Genomic DNA, 17,094 nt, shown 5'->3' with positions numbered 1-17,094 from the left:
CAGTATCGAAGTGCCTTGCCTGGTTTTCTAATCTTCTGACTCCTAAGCGTACAAACATTGCCACAGGCAAGCAGGACACAGTTAATCTCTGAATTTCTTTCGAGTTTACTTTTGTACAGGAAAGTCAACCTCACAATCCTAGCTAAAAGTAAGCTTAACACCCGACTTAGATAAGTAATCTTTTAAAATGTGAGACATGGAGTTTAAAATATGAAATATATGGACATTTGCAACATAATGGTTTTTCTAAAAGTGCATTTGTGTCACAAGAAATACTTGTTTTAATAGCATTCTGTGGAACCTATTATAATAGGTTGCTGTTTGTAAGAAAGTTGGAAGATTTTTTAAAAATCACTTGGGAAGAGGGATGCTTGGCTGGCTCAGTTGGGAGAGCATGCGACTTTTTTTTTTTTTTTTTTTTAATGTTTATTTTTGAAAGAGAGAGTGCGAGCAGGGGAGGGGCAGAGAGAGACGGAGACACAGAATAGGAAGCAGGCTCCAGGCTCTGAGCTGTCAGCATACAGCCTGACGTGGGGCTTAAACCCACGAACTAGAAGATCACCAGCTGAGCCAAAGTCTGCTGCTTAACTGACTGAGCCACTCAGGTGCCCCTAGTGCATGTGACTCGTTCTCAGAGTCATGAGTTCAAGCCCCGTGTTGGGTGTAGAGCTTACTTTCTAAAAAAATTTGGGGGCACCTGGGTGGCTCAGTTGGTTAAGCGTCCAACTCTTAGTTTCGGCTCAGGTCATGATCTCATGGTTTTGTGGTTTGGAACCCCTCCTTGGGTTCTGCGCTGACGGTGCAGAGCCTGCTTGAGATTCTCTCTCTTCCCCTCTTGCTCTGCCCCTCTCCCACTAACGCTGTCTCTCTCTCAAAATAGATAAACCTTAAAAAATAAAAATTAATTTGGGGAGAAGGAAAACTTACTTTGAAAAAATTACGGGAAGTTTTGTCCCCCCAGTTTAGAGATAGTGTTCATACTCAGAGGATTTACGCTTCTGTAACTGGCTGCCTTTCAAGTCCTCAACCAAGTGACGTCCTTTACCTGTCTAGTTCTTCCTTCAACTTAAACATTTCCTCCAGGAGACTTTCCTGCTCCCTAGGTGATGTTAGGTCCTCATGCTGTGTGTTTCCTGGTACCTAGCCCCCTGTGCTTCCCCCCCACCTTGTATTACAAAATGTACTTTAGGGGTGCCTGGGTGGCTCAGTCAGTTAAGCATCCAAATTTGGTTCAGGTCATGATCTCAGGGTTCTCTGAGTTTGAACCCCACATCAGGCTCTCTGCTGTCAGTTTGGAGCCCACTTTGGATCCTCTGTCTCCCTCTCACTGCCCTTCCCCTGCTTGTGTGTGCACACACGAGCTCTCAAAAACAAACATTAAAAAAATTTTTTTAATAAATAAAAAAATGAAATATACTTTATTAGAATTATTCCTTCAGGGGAAGGAAAAAATTATGCCTTCAGCTGCTTAGAATTTTTTTTTTTTAATTTTTACTAAAAGAAAATTCAATTGATAGTAAAAAAAATTTTATTTTTTGGGGGCGCCTGGGTGGCTCAGTCGGCTAAGCGTCCAACTTCGGCTCAGGTCATGATCTCACAGTCTGTGAGTTCAAGCCCCGCGTCGGACTCTGTGCCGACAGCTCAGAGCCTGGAGCCCACTTCGGATTCTGTGTCTCCCTCTCTCTCTGCCCCTCCCCCGTTCATGCTCTGTCTCTCTCTGTCTCAAAAATAAATAAATGTTAAAAAAAAAAATAATTTTTTTTTAAATAAAAAATAAAAAAATAAAAAAAATAATTTTTTTTTTTATTGAGAAGACTTGTACTTTAAAAGAAAATAAAGTTTAGGTTTTCTTCCAAATGACAAAATCAGTTGGAGACACTTGTGGCCCTCAGTTTATTGTACTTTTGTTTAGTTCCTATCTAGCCTATTAAAGATACATTCTATTTCTCAGTGGGATTGTCCAATCTGAACAAATATAGAACATCTTCTATACTCCTAGGTTTCATACCTAAGAGATTCTGAAAACCTAGGCTTTTTAAACTCAATTGTCAATCAGTGTGTTGTGCTGAAATGTTTACAAGAAATGCCTGTTTGGACTTATTGTGGGGTAGCTGAGCACTGCAAAATTCAAAACTGCATTGCCATAAAATTAGCATGTGATGGTTACAAATAAAATTTACATGTTTGAGGAAATTGATTACAATCATTTTGTGATAATTATTTCCTGGATATTTAATGTAAAATCCTCACCTAACGGAGAATGTTTGTAAAATGACACTTTCAGTCTTAACAAATGAGAAACAAATTGACTAGTTTTTGTGAGAGTTTAAATCTCTCATGAGTTAGAACATAATAAATTTCAGGGAGAATCAAGATTTGTAATGTAAAACAAAACCACAGAAGTACTAAAAAAATGGAGTAGGGGCACCTGAGTGGCTCAGTTGGTTCAGCGTCCAACTCTTGGTTTCTGCTCAGGTCATGATCTTGTGGTCAAGAACACATGGTCATGGGATCAAGCCCTGCATCTGGCCCCAAGCTCAAAGCCAGGAGCCTGCTCGGGATTCTCTCTCTGCCCTTCCCATACAGGTGTGTTTTCTCTCTGTGTCTCTCTCTCTCTCAAAAAAAAAAAAATTAAATAATAACTCTTTTTAAAAGAGAAAGAATATAGAGTAATAGTTTTTATAGTCTCAGAGTGAGGAAGGTGTCTTTCCTAAGCAAGATTTTTTAAAATCCAGAAACCATAATAGAAGAGATTAGTAAATGTGATTACATAATAATGAAAAATTTGGAATAGTCTATAAATAAGATTAAAAGACAAAGAGGGAAAAAGTATTTGGCATTTTCAGCACATAATGACTAAGAACTATTTCCTTTTATAGATCTCATGTATACCAGTCAAACCATAGAAGTGGGCAAAGGAAAGAAATAGCAAAATCACAAGAAGAGAAATACACATGGTTTTTAAATGGAAAAAAAAGTAATACTTCAAAGAAATGAAAATTAAAGCCACAATGTGATACCATTTTTTACTTTACAGACTGAAAGATCAAAAGTTTTGATGTAATGTTGAGCTGGAAAGGATGTGAGGGCTATACGGTACTGATGATGAGAGTGTAACTTGGTATAAGCTCTTTGAAAGTCAAGTTGAGGGGCACCTGGGTGGCTCAGTTGGTTAAACATCTGACTTCGGCTCAGGTCCTGATCTCACGGGGCTCAATGGGCCCCGTGCTGACAGCCTGGAGCCTCCTTGGGATTCTGCGTCTCCCTCTCTCTCTGTCCTCCCCCACTTGTGCTTTCTCTCTCTCTCTCAAAAATAAACATTAAAAAAAAAAAAAAAAAGTCAGGGGCACCTGGGTGGCTCAGTCAGTTGAGCGACTGACTTCGGCTCAGGTCATGATCTCACAGTTTGTGAGTTCGAGCCCCGCGTCGGGCTCTGTGCTGACAGCTCAGAGCCTGGAGACTGTTTCGGATTCTGTGTCTCCCTCTCTCTCTGCCCCTCCCCCGCTCATGCTCTGTCTCTGTCTCAGAAATAAATAAAAACATTAAAAAAATTTTTTTAAAAAGTCAAGTTGACACTTCTGTCAAAATATTAGATGTAAAAACAAACAAACAAACAAAAGTTAGATGTACAGGACATGTGGGTGGCTCAGTCGGTTAAGCGTCTGACTCTTTGATTTCAGCTCAGGTCGTGATTTCACAGTTGTGGGATCATGCCCCTTGACAGGCTCTGTGCTGACGGTGTGGACCCTGCTTGGGTTTCTCTCTCTCCCTCTACCCCTCCCCTGCTTGTGCTTTTACTCTCTTTCTCTCAAAATAAATAAATGTTGGGGCGCCTGGGTGGCGCAGTTGGTTAAGCGTCCGACTTCAGCCAGGTCACGATCTCGCGGTCCGTGAGTTCGAGCCCCGCGTCGGGCTCTGGGCTGATGGCTCAGAGCCTGGAGCCTGTTTCCGATTCTGTGTCTCCCTCTCTCTCTGCCCCTCCCCCGTTCATGCTCTGTCTCTCTCTGTCCCAAAAATAAATAAACGTTGAAAAAAAAAATTAAAATAAATAAATGTTAAAAAAAATGTTAGATGTACTTGTTCTTTGACCCAGCAGTTTCATTTATAGAAACTTTTCCAGTGATAACGGTACACAGGTGCACAGATGTATTTACAACACTATTCATTGCAGCATTATTCTTAGTAAGAAGAGTGTAAAGAACCTAAATGTCCTTTGGCAGAAGACCCTGGTTAATTAAATAAGAATATTCATACAATAATTTGGGGCAGCCATCAAAAAAGGCCAACGTGTAGCTCTGTGTTAAAGATCAATCTCTAGGATACGATGTTAAAACCAGCAAGATACAGAATAGCGTGTAGAATGGTGCCATTGGAAAATATTGGTGAGATACACATGTAGTACCTAAAAGGATAGCCAGACTGCTTCTGGGCAGAGAGGGAGTTGGGCTGGGAATAAGAGGGAGAGTTTTCCCTGTACACTCTTAACTCTTTGCATTTTTTTAAATGTATTTTGTAATTTTCTACACACAAGTTACTCTTTCTGAAATGTTGCTGAAACTGTTGAGTTTTTTTTTAAGTAAGCTCTGCACCCAACTTGGGGCTTGAACTCATGATCCTAAGATCAAGAGTTGCATGCTGTACTGACTGAGCCAGCCAGATGCATAAGTAATTCAGGGCAAAAATTAACCAATCTAGACTTAAAAACCAAAAAAATCCACATTTCCCATCTGATTATTACTTTGTCAGAAAAGGAAGCAGAATGTGACCTCTAAAGAGGTTAGGAAACTGAGCTAATGTGAGGTAAGATACTGTAAAAAAAAAAAAAAAAAAAAAAGCAGTGTTGGTAAAACTGATGTACGTAGCCTTAACCTTGAAAAAATGCCCTCTAGATAGTGCATTATTCTTAAAGTATAAAATGAATTTCACAGTGTTGCTGTAACTATTCCAGTTCTCAGGTGACTTTTGGGATCAGAATTGCTCTATTTAAAGACATGGCCCAGGGAACAGTGAACGCTAGAATATAAGCTTCTATTTAAATCTTTTAAAAAGCAGTAGCTCACATTGGGGCAGCGACAAGGCCATTGGGGTACAGTTTTAAATAGAAATTTACTCCACAGCGCCTGGGTGGCTCAGTTGGTTAAGCATCTGACTTTGGCTTGGGTCGTGATCTTGAGGTTTGTGAGTTGGAGCCCCGTGTTAGGCTCTGTGCTGACAGCTCAGAGCCTGGAGCCTGCTTCGGATTCTGTATCTCCCTCTCTCTCTGCCCCTCCCCCACGCACACCCTGTCTCTCAAAAATAAGCATTAAAAAATATATTTTTACTCCAATGCAAAAAATTCTGCTGGAGATGGAACTGACTTCTAAAAACACATTACAGAGCTCCTGGGTGGCTCAGTCGGTTGAGCACTCCAGCTCAGGTCATGGTCTCACAATTCATGAGTTCGAGCCCCACATCAGGCCCACTGCTATCAGCACGGAGCCTGCTTCAGATCCCCTGTCTGCCTCTCACTCCCCTTCCCCCCCTGCGCTCTCTTAAACATAAATAAAACAAATAAATAAAGAAATGAAAATTAAAACACATTTTGGGGCACCTGGGTGGCTCAGTTGATTAAGTGTCAGACTTAATAACAGGGGCACCTGGGTGGCTCAGTCCATTCAGCCTCTGACTTCGGCTCAGGTTATGATCTCACGGTTACTGGGTTCGAGTCCCACATTGGGCTTTGTGCTGATAACGCAAAGCCTGTTTCAGATCTTCTGTCCCCATCTCTCTACCCTTCCCCCGCTTGTGCTCGCTTTCTCAAAAACAATCATTTAAAATAATAATAATAATAACACATTACTACCTTAAATGAGTAATTTACGGGCCAAGGTATTGACTTAAACACCAGAATACTGAAAAATTGTGTGCTGTAACCCTAAGAGCTTGGCAGGACACTTGATGCATATGTTAGGTGGTTTAGGAAACTGTTATCTTCATGATTGTACCTTGAGAATTACTCAAGGCTCTAACCACCACTTAAAATCTTGTTTGTGAATGTGGTATTTTTTTTTTTCCTGCTTGAATAAGGAGAACCCCAAGACAACCAACATCATTGTTGGCAAAAGTAAATGGACTCATTTTAAATCTTGGCCTCGGAAAGAACATATCACTACTGAAACCTGAAAAAAGCGTAGCCACTGAATTTATCCAGAACATGTGACAGGGTAGGCTACACACTTAGTAGAAAATGTTAACTTTAACCTTTATTTTCTCTGGAGAGCAAACTAGATTGTTTTCCAGTCTAATGAAAGAGGTATTCAGTGGCAGTAAGAATCGCTCATACAGTAAATAATTAATGAGCACCTACTATGTGCTGTTCTAGGCACAGGGTATACAACAATGAACAGACAAAACCCCTGCCCTCATGGAGTTTAGATTCTGACAAAATACGTAACATGTCATGGGAAGGTAAGTGCTGTGGAGAAAAACATGGGAAAAGGATGCTTAATTTTATTTAAATAGACTGATCAGAGGAAGCCTCACTAAGCTGACAATTCAGCAAAGGTCTGAAGACAGGAATAGAGCAGGCCAGGGCTGAGCATCCAGACAGAAGGTACACTGAGTGCATACGCCCTGAGACCGGTTTTTCTGGCATGTTCTAGAATCAGCAGGAAGATCAGAATGGCTAGAGTGGGGTGAGGAGTGGAGAGAGTAGTAGAAGAAATGGCAGAAAATGGTCAAAGGCCTCTTATTTAGGACTTTGTAAGCCACGTTAAGGGCTTAGATTTTTGTTCTCAGAAGGAAAGCCATGGGAGGGATTTTGAGAAGCATAACATTTTATGTTGCCATTTGTTTGATAGACTTCTAGGGGCCTTGAGGAGATTTTGGTAGGTGGAGATAAGATGAGGAGCTTGATGTTGAACAGGTCAAATCTCAGATGCCTCGTATGACATCTTGGTAAATGTCAAATAGGCAGTTGAATATCCAAGTCTGGAGCTCAGGAGAGATGCAAGGTGGCAATATAAATTTGGGCACTTAAAGCCATGAGCCTGGATGGGATGACCAAGGGAGTAAGTATAGAAATGAGAACTGGGGCATGTCACCATTCAGAAACTGGGCGGATCCCCAGGGAGGAACCATCAAAAGAGACAGGAGAAGCTGGTGAAGAAGAAGGCAAAGCAGGCAAGTGTCTGGAACTGGGGTAATACCCAGTAGCTACTAGCCACATGTGGCTATTTGAACTAATTAAAAAAACTTTTTTTAACATTTATTCATTTTTGAGACAGAGCGCAAGTGGGGGTGGGGCAGAGAGAAAGGGAGACACAGAATCCAAAGCGGGCTCCAGGCTCCGAGCTGTCAGCACAGAGCCTGACTCGGGGCTTGAATTCACAAACCCTGAGATCATGACTTGAGCCAAAGTTGGATGCTTAACCGACTGGGCCACCCAGGCACCCCTGAATTAAAATTTTAAATTCAGTTCCTCAGCCACACTAGCCACATCTCAAGGGCTCACTTCGTATGGCTAGTGGCTACTGATTGGACAACACAGACAGACATAAAACGTTTCCACTATCACTAAAGTTCTACTGGCAGTACTAATCCAGAAACCAATTGAAGAAGGTATCTCAAGGACAGGGAGCATGTCAAAAACTGCCAAGGGATAATTTAAGGGCTGAGACTTGACCATCTGGTGTAGTTAAGAGTAAGTGACCAGTGACCTCTTGACAACAGAGCAATTTGGGTAGAGTGGGAGGCTAAGCCTGATAGAAGTATATTCAGGATAACCTGGAGAGGAACTAGAACCAGAAAAGATACTTCATTCTTGACCCTGGGCTCCAGCAGGCCGCTGTTTGCAGTATACTCTATAGGCCATGTCCATGCTAACACTGCTATTGTGGAGGGCCTGACAAGCCTGGTATGGGGCTCCTGGGGCTACAGACCTGGATCCATTCCAGTCTGCTACAGGAATAGCTCAGGACCATGGACATCACCATTGGACTCACCTCCTGCTTTGTTTTCTCCTGTCATGGGCTGGGTCTTGTCACATTTGGAGAGCTACACGAAGCAGGAGTGAGGGGGACTGTCCTCTCCTTCACCTTGTGACGTGACCATCCCTGGTCTGGTCTGTCCTTATCACGTCTGCTGAATTCCTAGCTGGCCTCCCTTGGATCATGGCCTTCAGTTACAATGACCTCTTCTATAATCATGACCTGTTGATTTTCCATAGTGACATCCTGGGACCACATGTATCAGTTTATAAGGCCCTGCTCTGTAGCCCCCCAGCCCCCCCCCCCTTGTAACAATGTCTACTTAAACCTTGAAAAAATATATAGACATCTGTTTAAAGATTTGCAGTTCAAATAGCTCAGGTGAACTTACCACAAAACACTTGTTGAAGCTGTGCCAAAGACCAATACAGCTGTCATGACTAACAGTTGAATCCTTGTGGTGCATAAGAACCCATGGCCCAGGGGTGCCTGGGTGGCTCAGTCGTTTAAGCATCTGACTTCAGCTCAGGTCATGATTTCATGGCTTGTAGTTCAAGCCCCTCATCAGGCGCTCTGCTGTCAGCAGAGCCTGCTTCAGATCCTGTCTCCCTCGCTCTCTGCCCCTCCCCCATTCACACTCTCTCCCTCTCTCAAAAATAAACATACGCACACTAAACCATAGCCCAATGGTTCCAGTACAATCATTTGAAGAGCTCTAAAAACACAGTTGTCTGTTCTCCTCCCCCAGAGACTGAGAAAACTGGGAAGGGATCTTGGCATTGTTTATATGAAGAGTTTTGCTTTCTTTTTTTATTTCTTTGGATGATTCTAATATACAGCTCCTGTTCAAGACGTATTCACTGTCTGAGACCAAAACAAAAATACTAATGCATGATTCCCAATCATGGTCCAGAATTCTATGGAACTTAAAAATATATTGGAGAATTTATAAAGTGATGGCACACACTTGATGCAAAGAGTCATGCGGTATTGTAAGCTTTTCTACCAGTGTTTTGGAGATTGAGAATGTTAAATCCATCAAGAAGGAAATCAACACTAGATAATCTTAATAAGACTAGAACACTCACTACCCATGGTGAACAAACATACCAGTTTGATTATTTTATGGGTGCAGCTACTCTTGTAGGAGTACTTTATCTCATGATTCCACCTCCCCAAAGAAAAGCTTTTTTTAATTTTGTTACTTTATAAAGTTTTTTTAATATGAAATTTATTGTCAAATTGGTTTCCATTCAATCATCCCGGATGATTGAATGCTCATCCCAACAGTGCTCATCCCAACAGATGCCCTCCTCAATGCCCATCTCCCACCCCTCATCAACCCTCAGTTTATCCTCAGTTTTTTAAGTTTCTTATGGTTTGCCTCCTTCCCTCTCTGTAACTTTTTTTTTCTCTCCCCCTCCCCCATGGTCTTCTGTTAAAGAAAAGCTTTTTAATCAATTATAAAAGCTTTGAAATAGAATCCTATTCTAAACTTAGGAAATCACACTTTTACTTTAAAACCGGTAGCACCTTTAAAACGAGAAAGGTCATGTGGTGACTCCATGAATTAGATGTTGTTTCTGCAGTTCAGTTTATTCTCTATCCTGGCACTTTCAAAAAAAATAAAATATCTGGCATATTTCCATGAAAAGCACTCAACAGGTTTTACTTCATTTCAGGTGTGGTTGCAAATAAAGGGACTTAGTAAGCCACTACGGGATATAACTCTGTTTTTCTCACTTCTGGAAGCAGATATCATTGGCTAGTTATGGATCCTAGGATGCTTTGCTCTTTCCCTAAAATCCCTGAAGCACTTTCTATATTTGCCATTTATCTAATCCCGTATTTACTGCTTATTGTATCGTGATGTGAATAGGAAACAAATGACTCAATGTAACACACAGGTCTTCTATCCATCAGTTTTAACCTCCCCCTCATTCTAATACAGTTAGGTTAATTTCACCTTTCCCTTTATAAAGAGCGCTTTGAACTATTAAATAGCCATAGACAAAACAGGAATGATTCACAACTTGGATACTTCATTCCTAAATAATCAAAAAACATGAACCTTGCAATCTGAAACTTAGTAATTATTTTCTAGAAGTACTAAATTACTCCTACTCTATTTTAATATTTCTACTACCAAGGCAATCTGGTCTTGAAAGATAGAGATGGACTGAGCATTTACTTACCAAATCCCCAAACACTACAATTTGAAGTAGAAGAGATAAAATCTGCTTCAATAAAAAGCAATTACTATTTAATAAGACAAATGATAAGCTCACAAACCTTGCATTATGTCAAGCATTTATAAAGTGAAAAAAAATTGAAATCGTTTTCTTAAATCGTTTTCAAACTACCACTGCCTCAAGAGTAATCAAATAAAGAAACTGCTCAATGATTTTCCCCAAATTACCCTCTTTTTTTCTGAGAAGCAGTATAATGGAATGATAGAGCTGGAGATCTGAAGCCAGACATCCTGGATTCATATCCTGGCTCTTCCACGTGCTTGCTGTGGAACCACGGGCAAGTTCTTAACTCCTGTGCTTAATTCGGGTTTCCTCGTGTTCACTCAGAATCGGGTAAATCGCTCAGAAAGCGGTATCTGCAGTATGCATACTACCAGTTAAGTGCTCAAAAGATGCCAAGTGATTGGGTTACCTGACCCTCACAGAAAAAGGCATTTCGAATTGCTGCCTACTTGGAAGATTTCGGTGTACTGTAGCACAAGATGCATCACCGCAGTCACTAGAGCTTTGGAAGAAGCAAAGGGAAAGTGAGACCACCTGCCTGGAGAAGGATCTGACCTTGCCGCTTTTGAGGCAACAAACATACCCGCTCTATCTTTCAAGGAAAGCTTGCTGTGGAACGTTCAGCCTTCCATTCGAATCAAATCAGACTTCAATGCTGAGGCCGGTAGAACACGTTTAGATTTTCGGTAGCTCATACAAACGGATAAAAACCTTCCAATAATGCCATTTCCATTCCTTGGCCTAGCTAGACAGAGAATACCATGAAATGTGTCATTTGTGAGAAGCAAATGACGGTGGTTAGGAACAAAGGAAGCAGATGCCTGGTTACCCCTGGCTCTGCTGCTTACCAGGTGTGGGACCTTAACAGGCAAGTTACTTTTCACTTCTCTACCTCAGTGTCCTTATCTGTAAAGCCTGGATAATTGTTTTCTTAGGGTTGTTTAGAGGATTCAATGAGTCAATTCGTGTAAAGCTCTTAGAAGAAGGCCCAACAGAATAAGCACCAAAAGAGGTTATGGTTATTATTAAAATCTATTCGTGTAAAATATTTCCTTGGTATTAATGCCATTACTGTATAAAAATACATCTTGATCCCACCCAGAAAAAAAAAGAAAAAAAAAATCCTAAAATCTGAGATTTCCATGTTTTAGTTATTTGTATTGGTACCAGACATGAGGTAGGAAGTACAAATGCAAAGGAGGAAGTACAAGGATCACATCTTCATGCAATTAACCTGTTGCCTGAAGACTGGACCTTAGGCCAGAAAAGAAACTCACAAGGCTGATGACCTGGTAGGATGTTAGAGTGGTGTCACACATCGACAGAGACTGGACGAAATATTTTCACTGAACACCTCGTTTCCATCTTCCGTGGGTGAGATTTCTCAACTTCCAAACATTGAGTTTCTTCCCAAGTAATTTTTAAAAAACCAAAGGCATTAATAATGCTGATAATGCCAGCAGCCTTACCAAAAGGAAGCACAAACTTTGTTTATCAAGACAGCCATCACCTCAGTAATTGTATGCCAATTTCTCACAAACTGATAGCAAGCAAGCATAAATAGTTGGCTTAGTTTACAAGGTTGAACTGGTGTTTTAGTTTGAAGAATTTTAAAGCAAGCCAGGTAACTGTATAAAATTTAAATTTTATGACCATGTTTGGACCTTTTTATATTAAGCACAATGGAAATTTTCATATTTATTTTCTTCCCCAAAGGAAAAATTTCTGAATCATCACTATGTTGCACAGAATAAAAATAGGAGTTCAGGTACTTATTCAAGTTTCTAAAGAATGCGAATAACAGACACGATTTTACTTCCAAAAGCTGAAGTCATCAACATGATTCTGTAGTACTGTATCTCAGGCTTCATTTAAAAAGTCATTATTATTCCGATAAAGAGAGCCCCCTGGTCACACTTTTTAGAAAGCCTCTGCCCCACCACAACTTCCTGAGATCTGTGAAGAAACTGCAGTCTTGTGATCAGGTTCCATATAGCACTGGCAGTTTTGTATTGTAAGGAAAAATGGTGACCGATTTGATTTTACTTGATTTTACGTGTCAATCAGTTGTAGTCTGCTGATCTGATTAGAAGCCTTGACAAATGCCTGGTGGCGATTGCAAATAACTGCCAAGCATATGGGGATAATACAATAGCCCACCGTTTTGGGGTCAGCTCTTGTACAAGAATAAAGGAACAAAAACATCTGTAAATAAGGGATCAGAAAAATAATTGTCCAAAACCAAAACGGCAGGGAGAGTAACCGAGCTTTCAAGGAGTGTGTCCATGTGGTTCCTTCAAGGGGCTCTTCCGGGTGCTGCTGAATGTGTTCCAAGGCCAGCCTGTTGTAAGTCTCATTGATTTCAAAAACATAGTAAAATGCTGCTGCACTTGCTAACAAATACAATCCCACTCCAATCCATCCCATCCTCTGACGGAAGTTCATCATTCTCCATGCTCTGTGCCTTCAAATTTAAAAAAAAATTACAAATTAGGGTCTAGTAACGTGGTCATGGCAACTATTCCATTAATGCATTTAAAGTTCAAAATCATTAGATTTACATTTTCTAAGAAAAGTAAACAACTCACAGCTTCTTTTATGTAATAATTACGAAGAAGTAAGGTTTCACTACATATTGAGAGTGCTTTTTACGTGACTCCCACAGAAAAAAATCAAATCACTATATTCCGGCTGAAATGGGTCCAGCACAACTTCCCTTGAGAAAGTGGAATTAAACTGGTTCCCTACGGAACACTTCACTTTTATAGTTCAAATACTTTCTGGCTTAAACAGTACTGTTTCAGTAATGTTTTACGTGAACATTCGATTCTCCAAGTCAAACCAATGTCGGAGCCCCCAAGTTAAGACAGTAACTCTTAAACACTTACAATGGTCCCGAAAATCTTCCTGTTCCCACGGCAAGCGTTAAAGAGTCACTCAGTTCTGAATAATCGGGTGGTTTTGGCATTTCAGAGAAAGCCACCATAAGAGAAATCCCCGGGGTCACCGGCTGGGAGAAATGGGAGCGCGGCCAGCCCGGAGCACAAGCTAATTGTGATTAAGCACAGCGTGACTGCGGCCAGTCACGCGGCGGCCAGGCCACTGTGGCTGCGGCCGGAGCCCCAGCCCGTGTCACCCGGCCGGGCCGGGAGGCTCCCCAGCCCCCCGGGCCTCCCCGGCAGCCGGCCCCGCCCCCCGCCGCGGTGCAGCGCCGGCGGCCGCGACCAAGGGCTGCGCGGGCGGCGCCGGGCCGGGCCTCTCCGCCTCGCCGCGCCGGGAACCCAGTGCCGGACAGCGGCCACCGGCCGAGCCTGCAGGAACGAGCAGCTCCCGGATCTCACCTTCCTGTCCCGTTTGGCCCGCCCGCCCGCCGTCCCGGATGCTACCACAGTCGGGACTTCCGGCTCGGGCCGGAAGGGCGCGCGCTCCTCCCCGTCGTGACGCCGCGCCGCCTCCCCGCGCGCCGGGTACTGCTCCCACTTGCCCCGGTGGGGCCCGGGACCGGGAACCGCAGCTGCGACCCCGGGGGTCGGGGCGCACCCCTTTCCGGGGGCGGCCGTCTGGGCCGGGCGACTCCGGAGCTCCTCGGGCCGGTCCCCGGTGGCTCGCCGCGGACAGCAGCGCGGCTACGGGGCGGACCGCCGTACCCCGGTCGCGCCTGGCGGAGGATAGCGGCGAGGGGCGCCCGCGGCCGCAGAGAGGGTGAGACGGCCGCCTGTTGCAGTGGGACCGGTGCGGGGCCTCTCGGGGCCGGGGTCACTGACACCTGCAGCTAACCTGACGGCTTTGTCCTCGCAGGCCGCCGGTCGGGACGTTGACGGCACCTACCTGGGGTGCCGCAGAGAAACGCCGTGAATTGCGGGGGCATCAGTACCCCGGCCAAATTAGAATTTAAATCCGTTGTTTTGAGCACCATGACGCTGAGACTTTTAGAAGACTGGTGCAGGGGGATGGATGTGAACCCTCGGAAAGCGCTGTTGATTGCCGGCATCCCCCCGACCTGCACTGTGGCGGAAATCGAGGAGGCTCTGCGGGCTGGTTTAGCGCCCTTGGGCGAGTACTCACTGCTGGGGAGGATGTTCCGGCGGGTGGAGAACTGGAATGTAGCCTTAGTAGGGCTAACCGAGGAGACTAGTCATGCTCTGGTCCCTAAGGAGATCCCTGGAAAAGGGGGTGTCTGGAGAGTGATCTTTAAGCCTCCGGACCCGGATAATGAATTTTTAAGCAGATTAAACGAATTCTTAGAGGGAGAGGGTACAACACTGGGTGAGTTGACCAGAGCTCTTGGATATGGAAACGACCGTTCCGACCTAGACCGGGACAGGATCCCAGAAATCCAGGCCCCTATGTTGGCACAGGCATTGGACGAGGCTCTTCAGCCTGCCCTGCAATACCTGAAATACAAAAAGCTGAGAGTGTTCTCAGGCAGCGATCCTCCAGAACCAGGAGAAGAAGAATTTGAATCTTGGCTGTTTCATACCACTCAGATGATGAAGACATGGCAGGTGTCAGATGCAGAGAAAAGAAGGCGATTGCTAGAGAGCCTTAGAGGCCCAGCATTTGATGTTATTCGAGTCCTTAAGATACACAATCCTTCCATTACAGTGGCTGAATGCCTGCGGGCCCTTGAGCAGGTTTTTGGGGTTATCGACAATCCTAGGGAATTGCAGGTCAGATATCTGACCACTTATCAGAAGGATGAAGAAAAACTGTCTGCTTACGTGTTAAGATTGGAGCCTTTATTACAGAAGCTGGTAGAGAGAGGAGCAATCGAGAAAGATGTTGTGAATCAGGCCCGCCTAGACCAAATCTTTGCCGGAGCAATCCACAGAACGCTTCGCCGGAAGCTTCCCGTGCCAAAGGACGGCCCCGCCCCTGGCTTTTTGGAATTACTGGCACTGATAAAGGATGAAGAGGCAGCTGAGGAGGAGGAGGCCCTTCTCCAGGCAGGGTTAAAAGGGCGTTTCTCTTGAATCTTAGGAAACCAGGAAGAGACAGCCGGCCGCAAGCATGAAGCATGAAGGTAAAACAGTCATTGGACTCCGTGATGGACGTTAATCAGTCCCTTCCTCACGCTGCCAAGTAACTCGTTGTGTTCTTCTCGGTCTAAATCCTTTGTCATTCCTGTGCCTCGTTCATGTTTCCTAAGTGTGTCATAGACTAGGAAGGATGCAGTTCTGCACTAGCATTTATGTATTTAAGTTTACCCCTGTGAATTTGCCATATAAAATTGTACAGAGGGTCTGGCACCACATACGTATGGTGCTCCGAGAGGACAGGCAAGGCTCAGTCATGTGCTGACCGTTGAGATGTCAGCTTCTGTGGTAACAGGTGCAAAGATAGCATGTTGGATGTGATTATTATAGATTTTAGATGTGTGTTGTCTATATTTATTAATGGAGATATGAGCAGGGGTTAAGATGCTAAGGTATTTTCTGTTTGAATCACAATTTTACTGATTCTGTGCAATCAGAACAAGAGGCAGAATCAAATGCTGAGGTTGATAAGTTTGTCAGCTGTCCCCTCGAACCCCAGATTTCTGATATGTGTCGTCAGAACATCCGTGCTGAATGCCATTTTAATAGGTGTTATAAGATGACCTATGTGAACTTCTAAAATAAAGGAATGCTGATAAAATGACCTTTTTAAAAAAAATCTGTTTTATTTATATCAAGATTCGAAGAGAGATTTCATCTGAACATACGGTTCCAGCGGCGCCTGGGTGGCTCCATCCGATAAGCATCCATCTTCGGCTCCGGTGATGATCTCACAGCTCTCCTGAGTTCAAGCCCTGCTTCAGGCTCTGTGCTGACAGCTCAGAGCCTGGAGCCTGCTTCAGATTCTGTGTCTCCTCTCTCTGCCCATCCCCCGCTTGTGCTCTGTCTCTCTCTGTCTCTAAATGAATGAATGAATGAATGAATGTATCTTGGGCACCTGGGTGGCTCAGTAGATTGAGTGTCCAACTTCAGCTTAGGTCATGTTCTCACAGTTCGTGAGTTTGGGCCCCACAGTGGGCTCTGTGCTGACAGCTCAGAGCCTGGAGCCTGCTTCGAATTCTGTCTCCCTCTCTCTCTCTGCCCCTCTCCTGCTTGTGCTCTGTCTCTCTTTCTCTCTTAAAAATAAACAAACATTAAAAAAAAAAAAGAAGTAAGAGATACACGGGACGCCTGGGTGGCTCAGTCGGTTAAGCGTCTGACTTCGACTCAGGTGAGTTCAAGCCCCGCGTCGAGCTCTGTGCTGACAGCTCAGAGCCTGGAGCCTGCTTCAGATTCCATGTCTCCTCTCTCTCTGCCCCTCCCCCGCTCGTGCTCTGTCTCTGTCTCTCTGTCTCTCTGTCTCTCTGTCTCTCTCTCTCAAAAATAAACAAAAAAAGGGTTCCAAAAGCATAAATCTGAAAAACACCGGGGTTAACACAATCTTACTCCCTTGGATATTTTCCTCTTAGTGCCGAGGGGTAGGGAGTAGTTTTCTGAGTGAGATTGCCAAAGCGACCTTGTATTGATGCACAGTGGAATGAACAAGATCATACACAAATTAGTGCATCAGTGGAAATCAATGCATCCGTATGTCGAATTTGGGGAGTGAAAGGAAAGAGATGAAGGTTGTGTGCTTGTCCATGACAGACTGGATGAAATTAAAGCTTTCCCATATGCTTTCTCATGTAATCTTAAAAATCCTGCAATATAGGAAAACTCAGCTTCTCGCTTGTAGAAATGGGCACAGAAAGGTTAAAAAATGCTTGCCCAAAGCGACACAACTAGTAAGTGGTGGGGCCAGAATTCTATCCTCTGCCCTACCGCACGGCCCATATTCTTTCTGTTGCCAGAAAGAGAAGCAATCATAAGGGTGTCTGCACCCAACAGCCTCACAAG

The 17,094-nt window shown here is 43.8% G+C and overlaps 2 protein-coding genes across 6 annotated transcripts; one reads left to right on the top strand and one right to left on the bottom strand.

Moving 5' to 3' along the window:
- Positions 1–10,208: 10,208 nt before the first annotated feature.
- Positions 10,209–13,602, bottom strand: LYSET (lysosomal enzyme trafficking factor). Of its 2 annotated transcripts, none has more exons than XM_047862534.1 (2): positions 13,564–13,602; positions 10,209–12,686 (listed from the first exon to the last, which is right to left on the bottom strand). In XM_047862534.1, the coding sequence occupies exon 2, from the start codon at positions 12,668–12,670 to the stop codon at positions 12,275–12,277; it is 396 nt and encodes a 131-aa protein (XP_047718490.1). In that variant the 5' UTR covers positions 12,671–12,686; positions 13,564–13,602; the 3' UTR covers positions 10,209–12,274. The 2 variants fall into 2 exon arrangements, with proteins under 2 accessions (XP_047718490.1, XP_047718489.1); XM_047862533.1 differs by lacking the exon at positions 13,564–13,602 and adding an exon at positions 13,111–13,554.
- A 59-nt stretch (positions 13,603–13,661) lies between these two features.
- MOAP1 (modulator of apoptosis 1) lies at positions 13,662–16,053 on the top strand. 4 transcript variants are annotated; one of them, XM_047862532.1, is made up of 2 exons: positions 13,662–13,689; positions 14,021–15,874. In XM_047862532.1, the coding sequence occupies exon 2, from the start codon at positions 14,137–14,139 to the stop codon at positions 15,193–15,195; it is 1,059 nt and encodes a 352-aa protein (XP_047718488.1). In that variant the 5' UTR covers positions 13,662–13,689; positions 14,021–14,136; the 3' UTR covers positions 15,196–15,874. The 4 variants fall into 4 exon arrangements, 2 of the variants coding, with proteins under 2 accessions (XP_047718488.1, XP_047718487.1); XR_007152956.1 differs by lacking the exon at positions 13,662–13,689 and adding an exon at positions 15,898–16,053 and having other exon boundaries at positions 13,691–15,245; XR_007152957.1 differs by lacking the exon at positions 13,662–13,689 and adding an exon at positions 15,898–16,053 and having other exon boundaries at positions 13,691–15,304.
- Positions 16,054–17,094: the final 1,041 nt, after the last annotated feature.

The sequence above is a fragment of the Prionailurus viverrinus genome, chromosome B3 (genome assembly GCF_022837055.1).
Source record: "Prionailurus viverrinus isolate Anna chromosome B3, UM_Priviv_1.0, whole genome shotgun sequence".
Lineage (NCBI taxonomy): Eukaryota > Metazoa > Chordata > Mammalia > Carnivora > Felidae > Prionailurus > Prionailurus viverrinus.
This window is presented reverse-complemented; position numbering and strand designations above follow the sequence as displayed.

What these genes read in the sequence shown, in the direction of transcription:
- LYSET (XM_047862533.1), bottom strand. Translation starts at nt 13,208, where the DNA reads ATGGTGGCTTTCTCTGAAATGCCAAAACCACCCGATTATTCAGAACTG. An exon ending in GGAAGATTTTCGGGACCATT is followed by an intron (nt 12,687 to 13,110) that starts GTAAGTGTTTAA and finishes TTAAATTTGAAG; the next exon opens with GCACAGAGCATGGAGAATGA.
- MOAP1 (XM_047862532.1), top strand. Translation starts at nt 14,137, where the DNA reads ATGACGCTGAGACTTTTAGAAGACTGGTGCAGGGGGATGGATGTGAAC.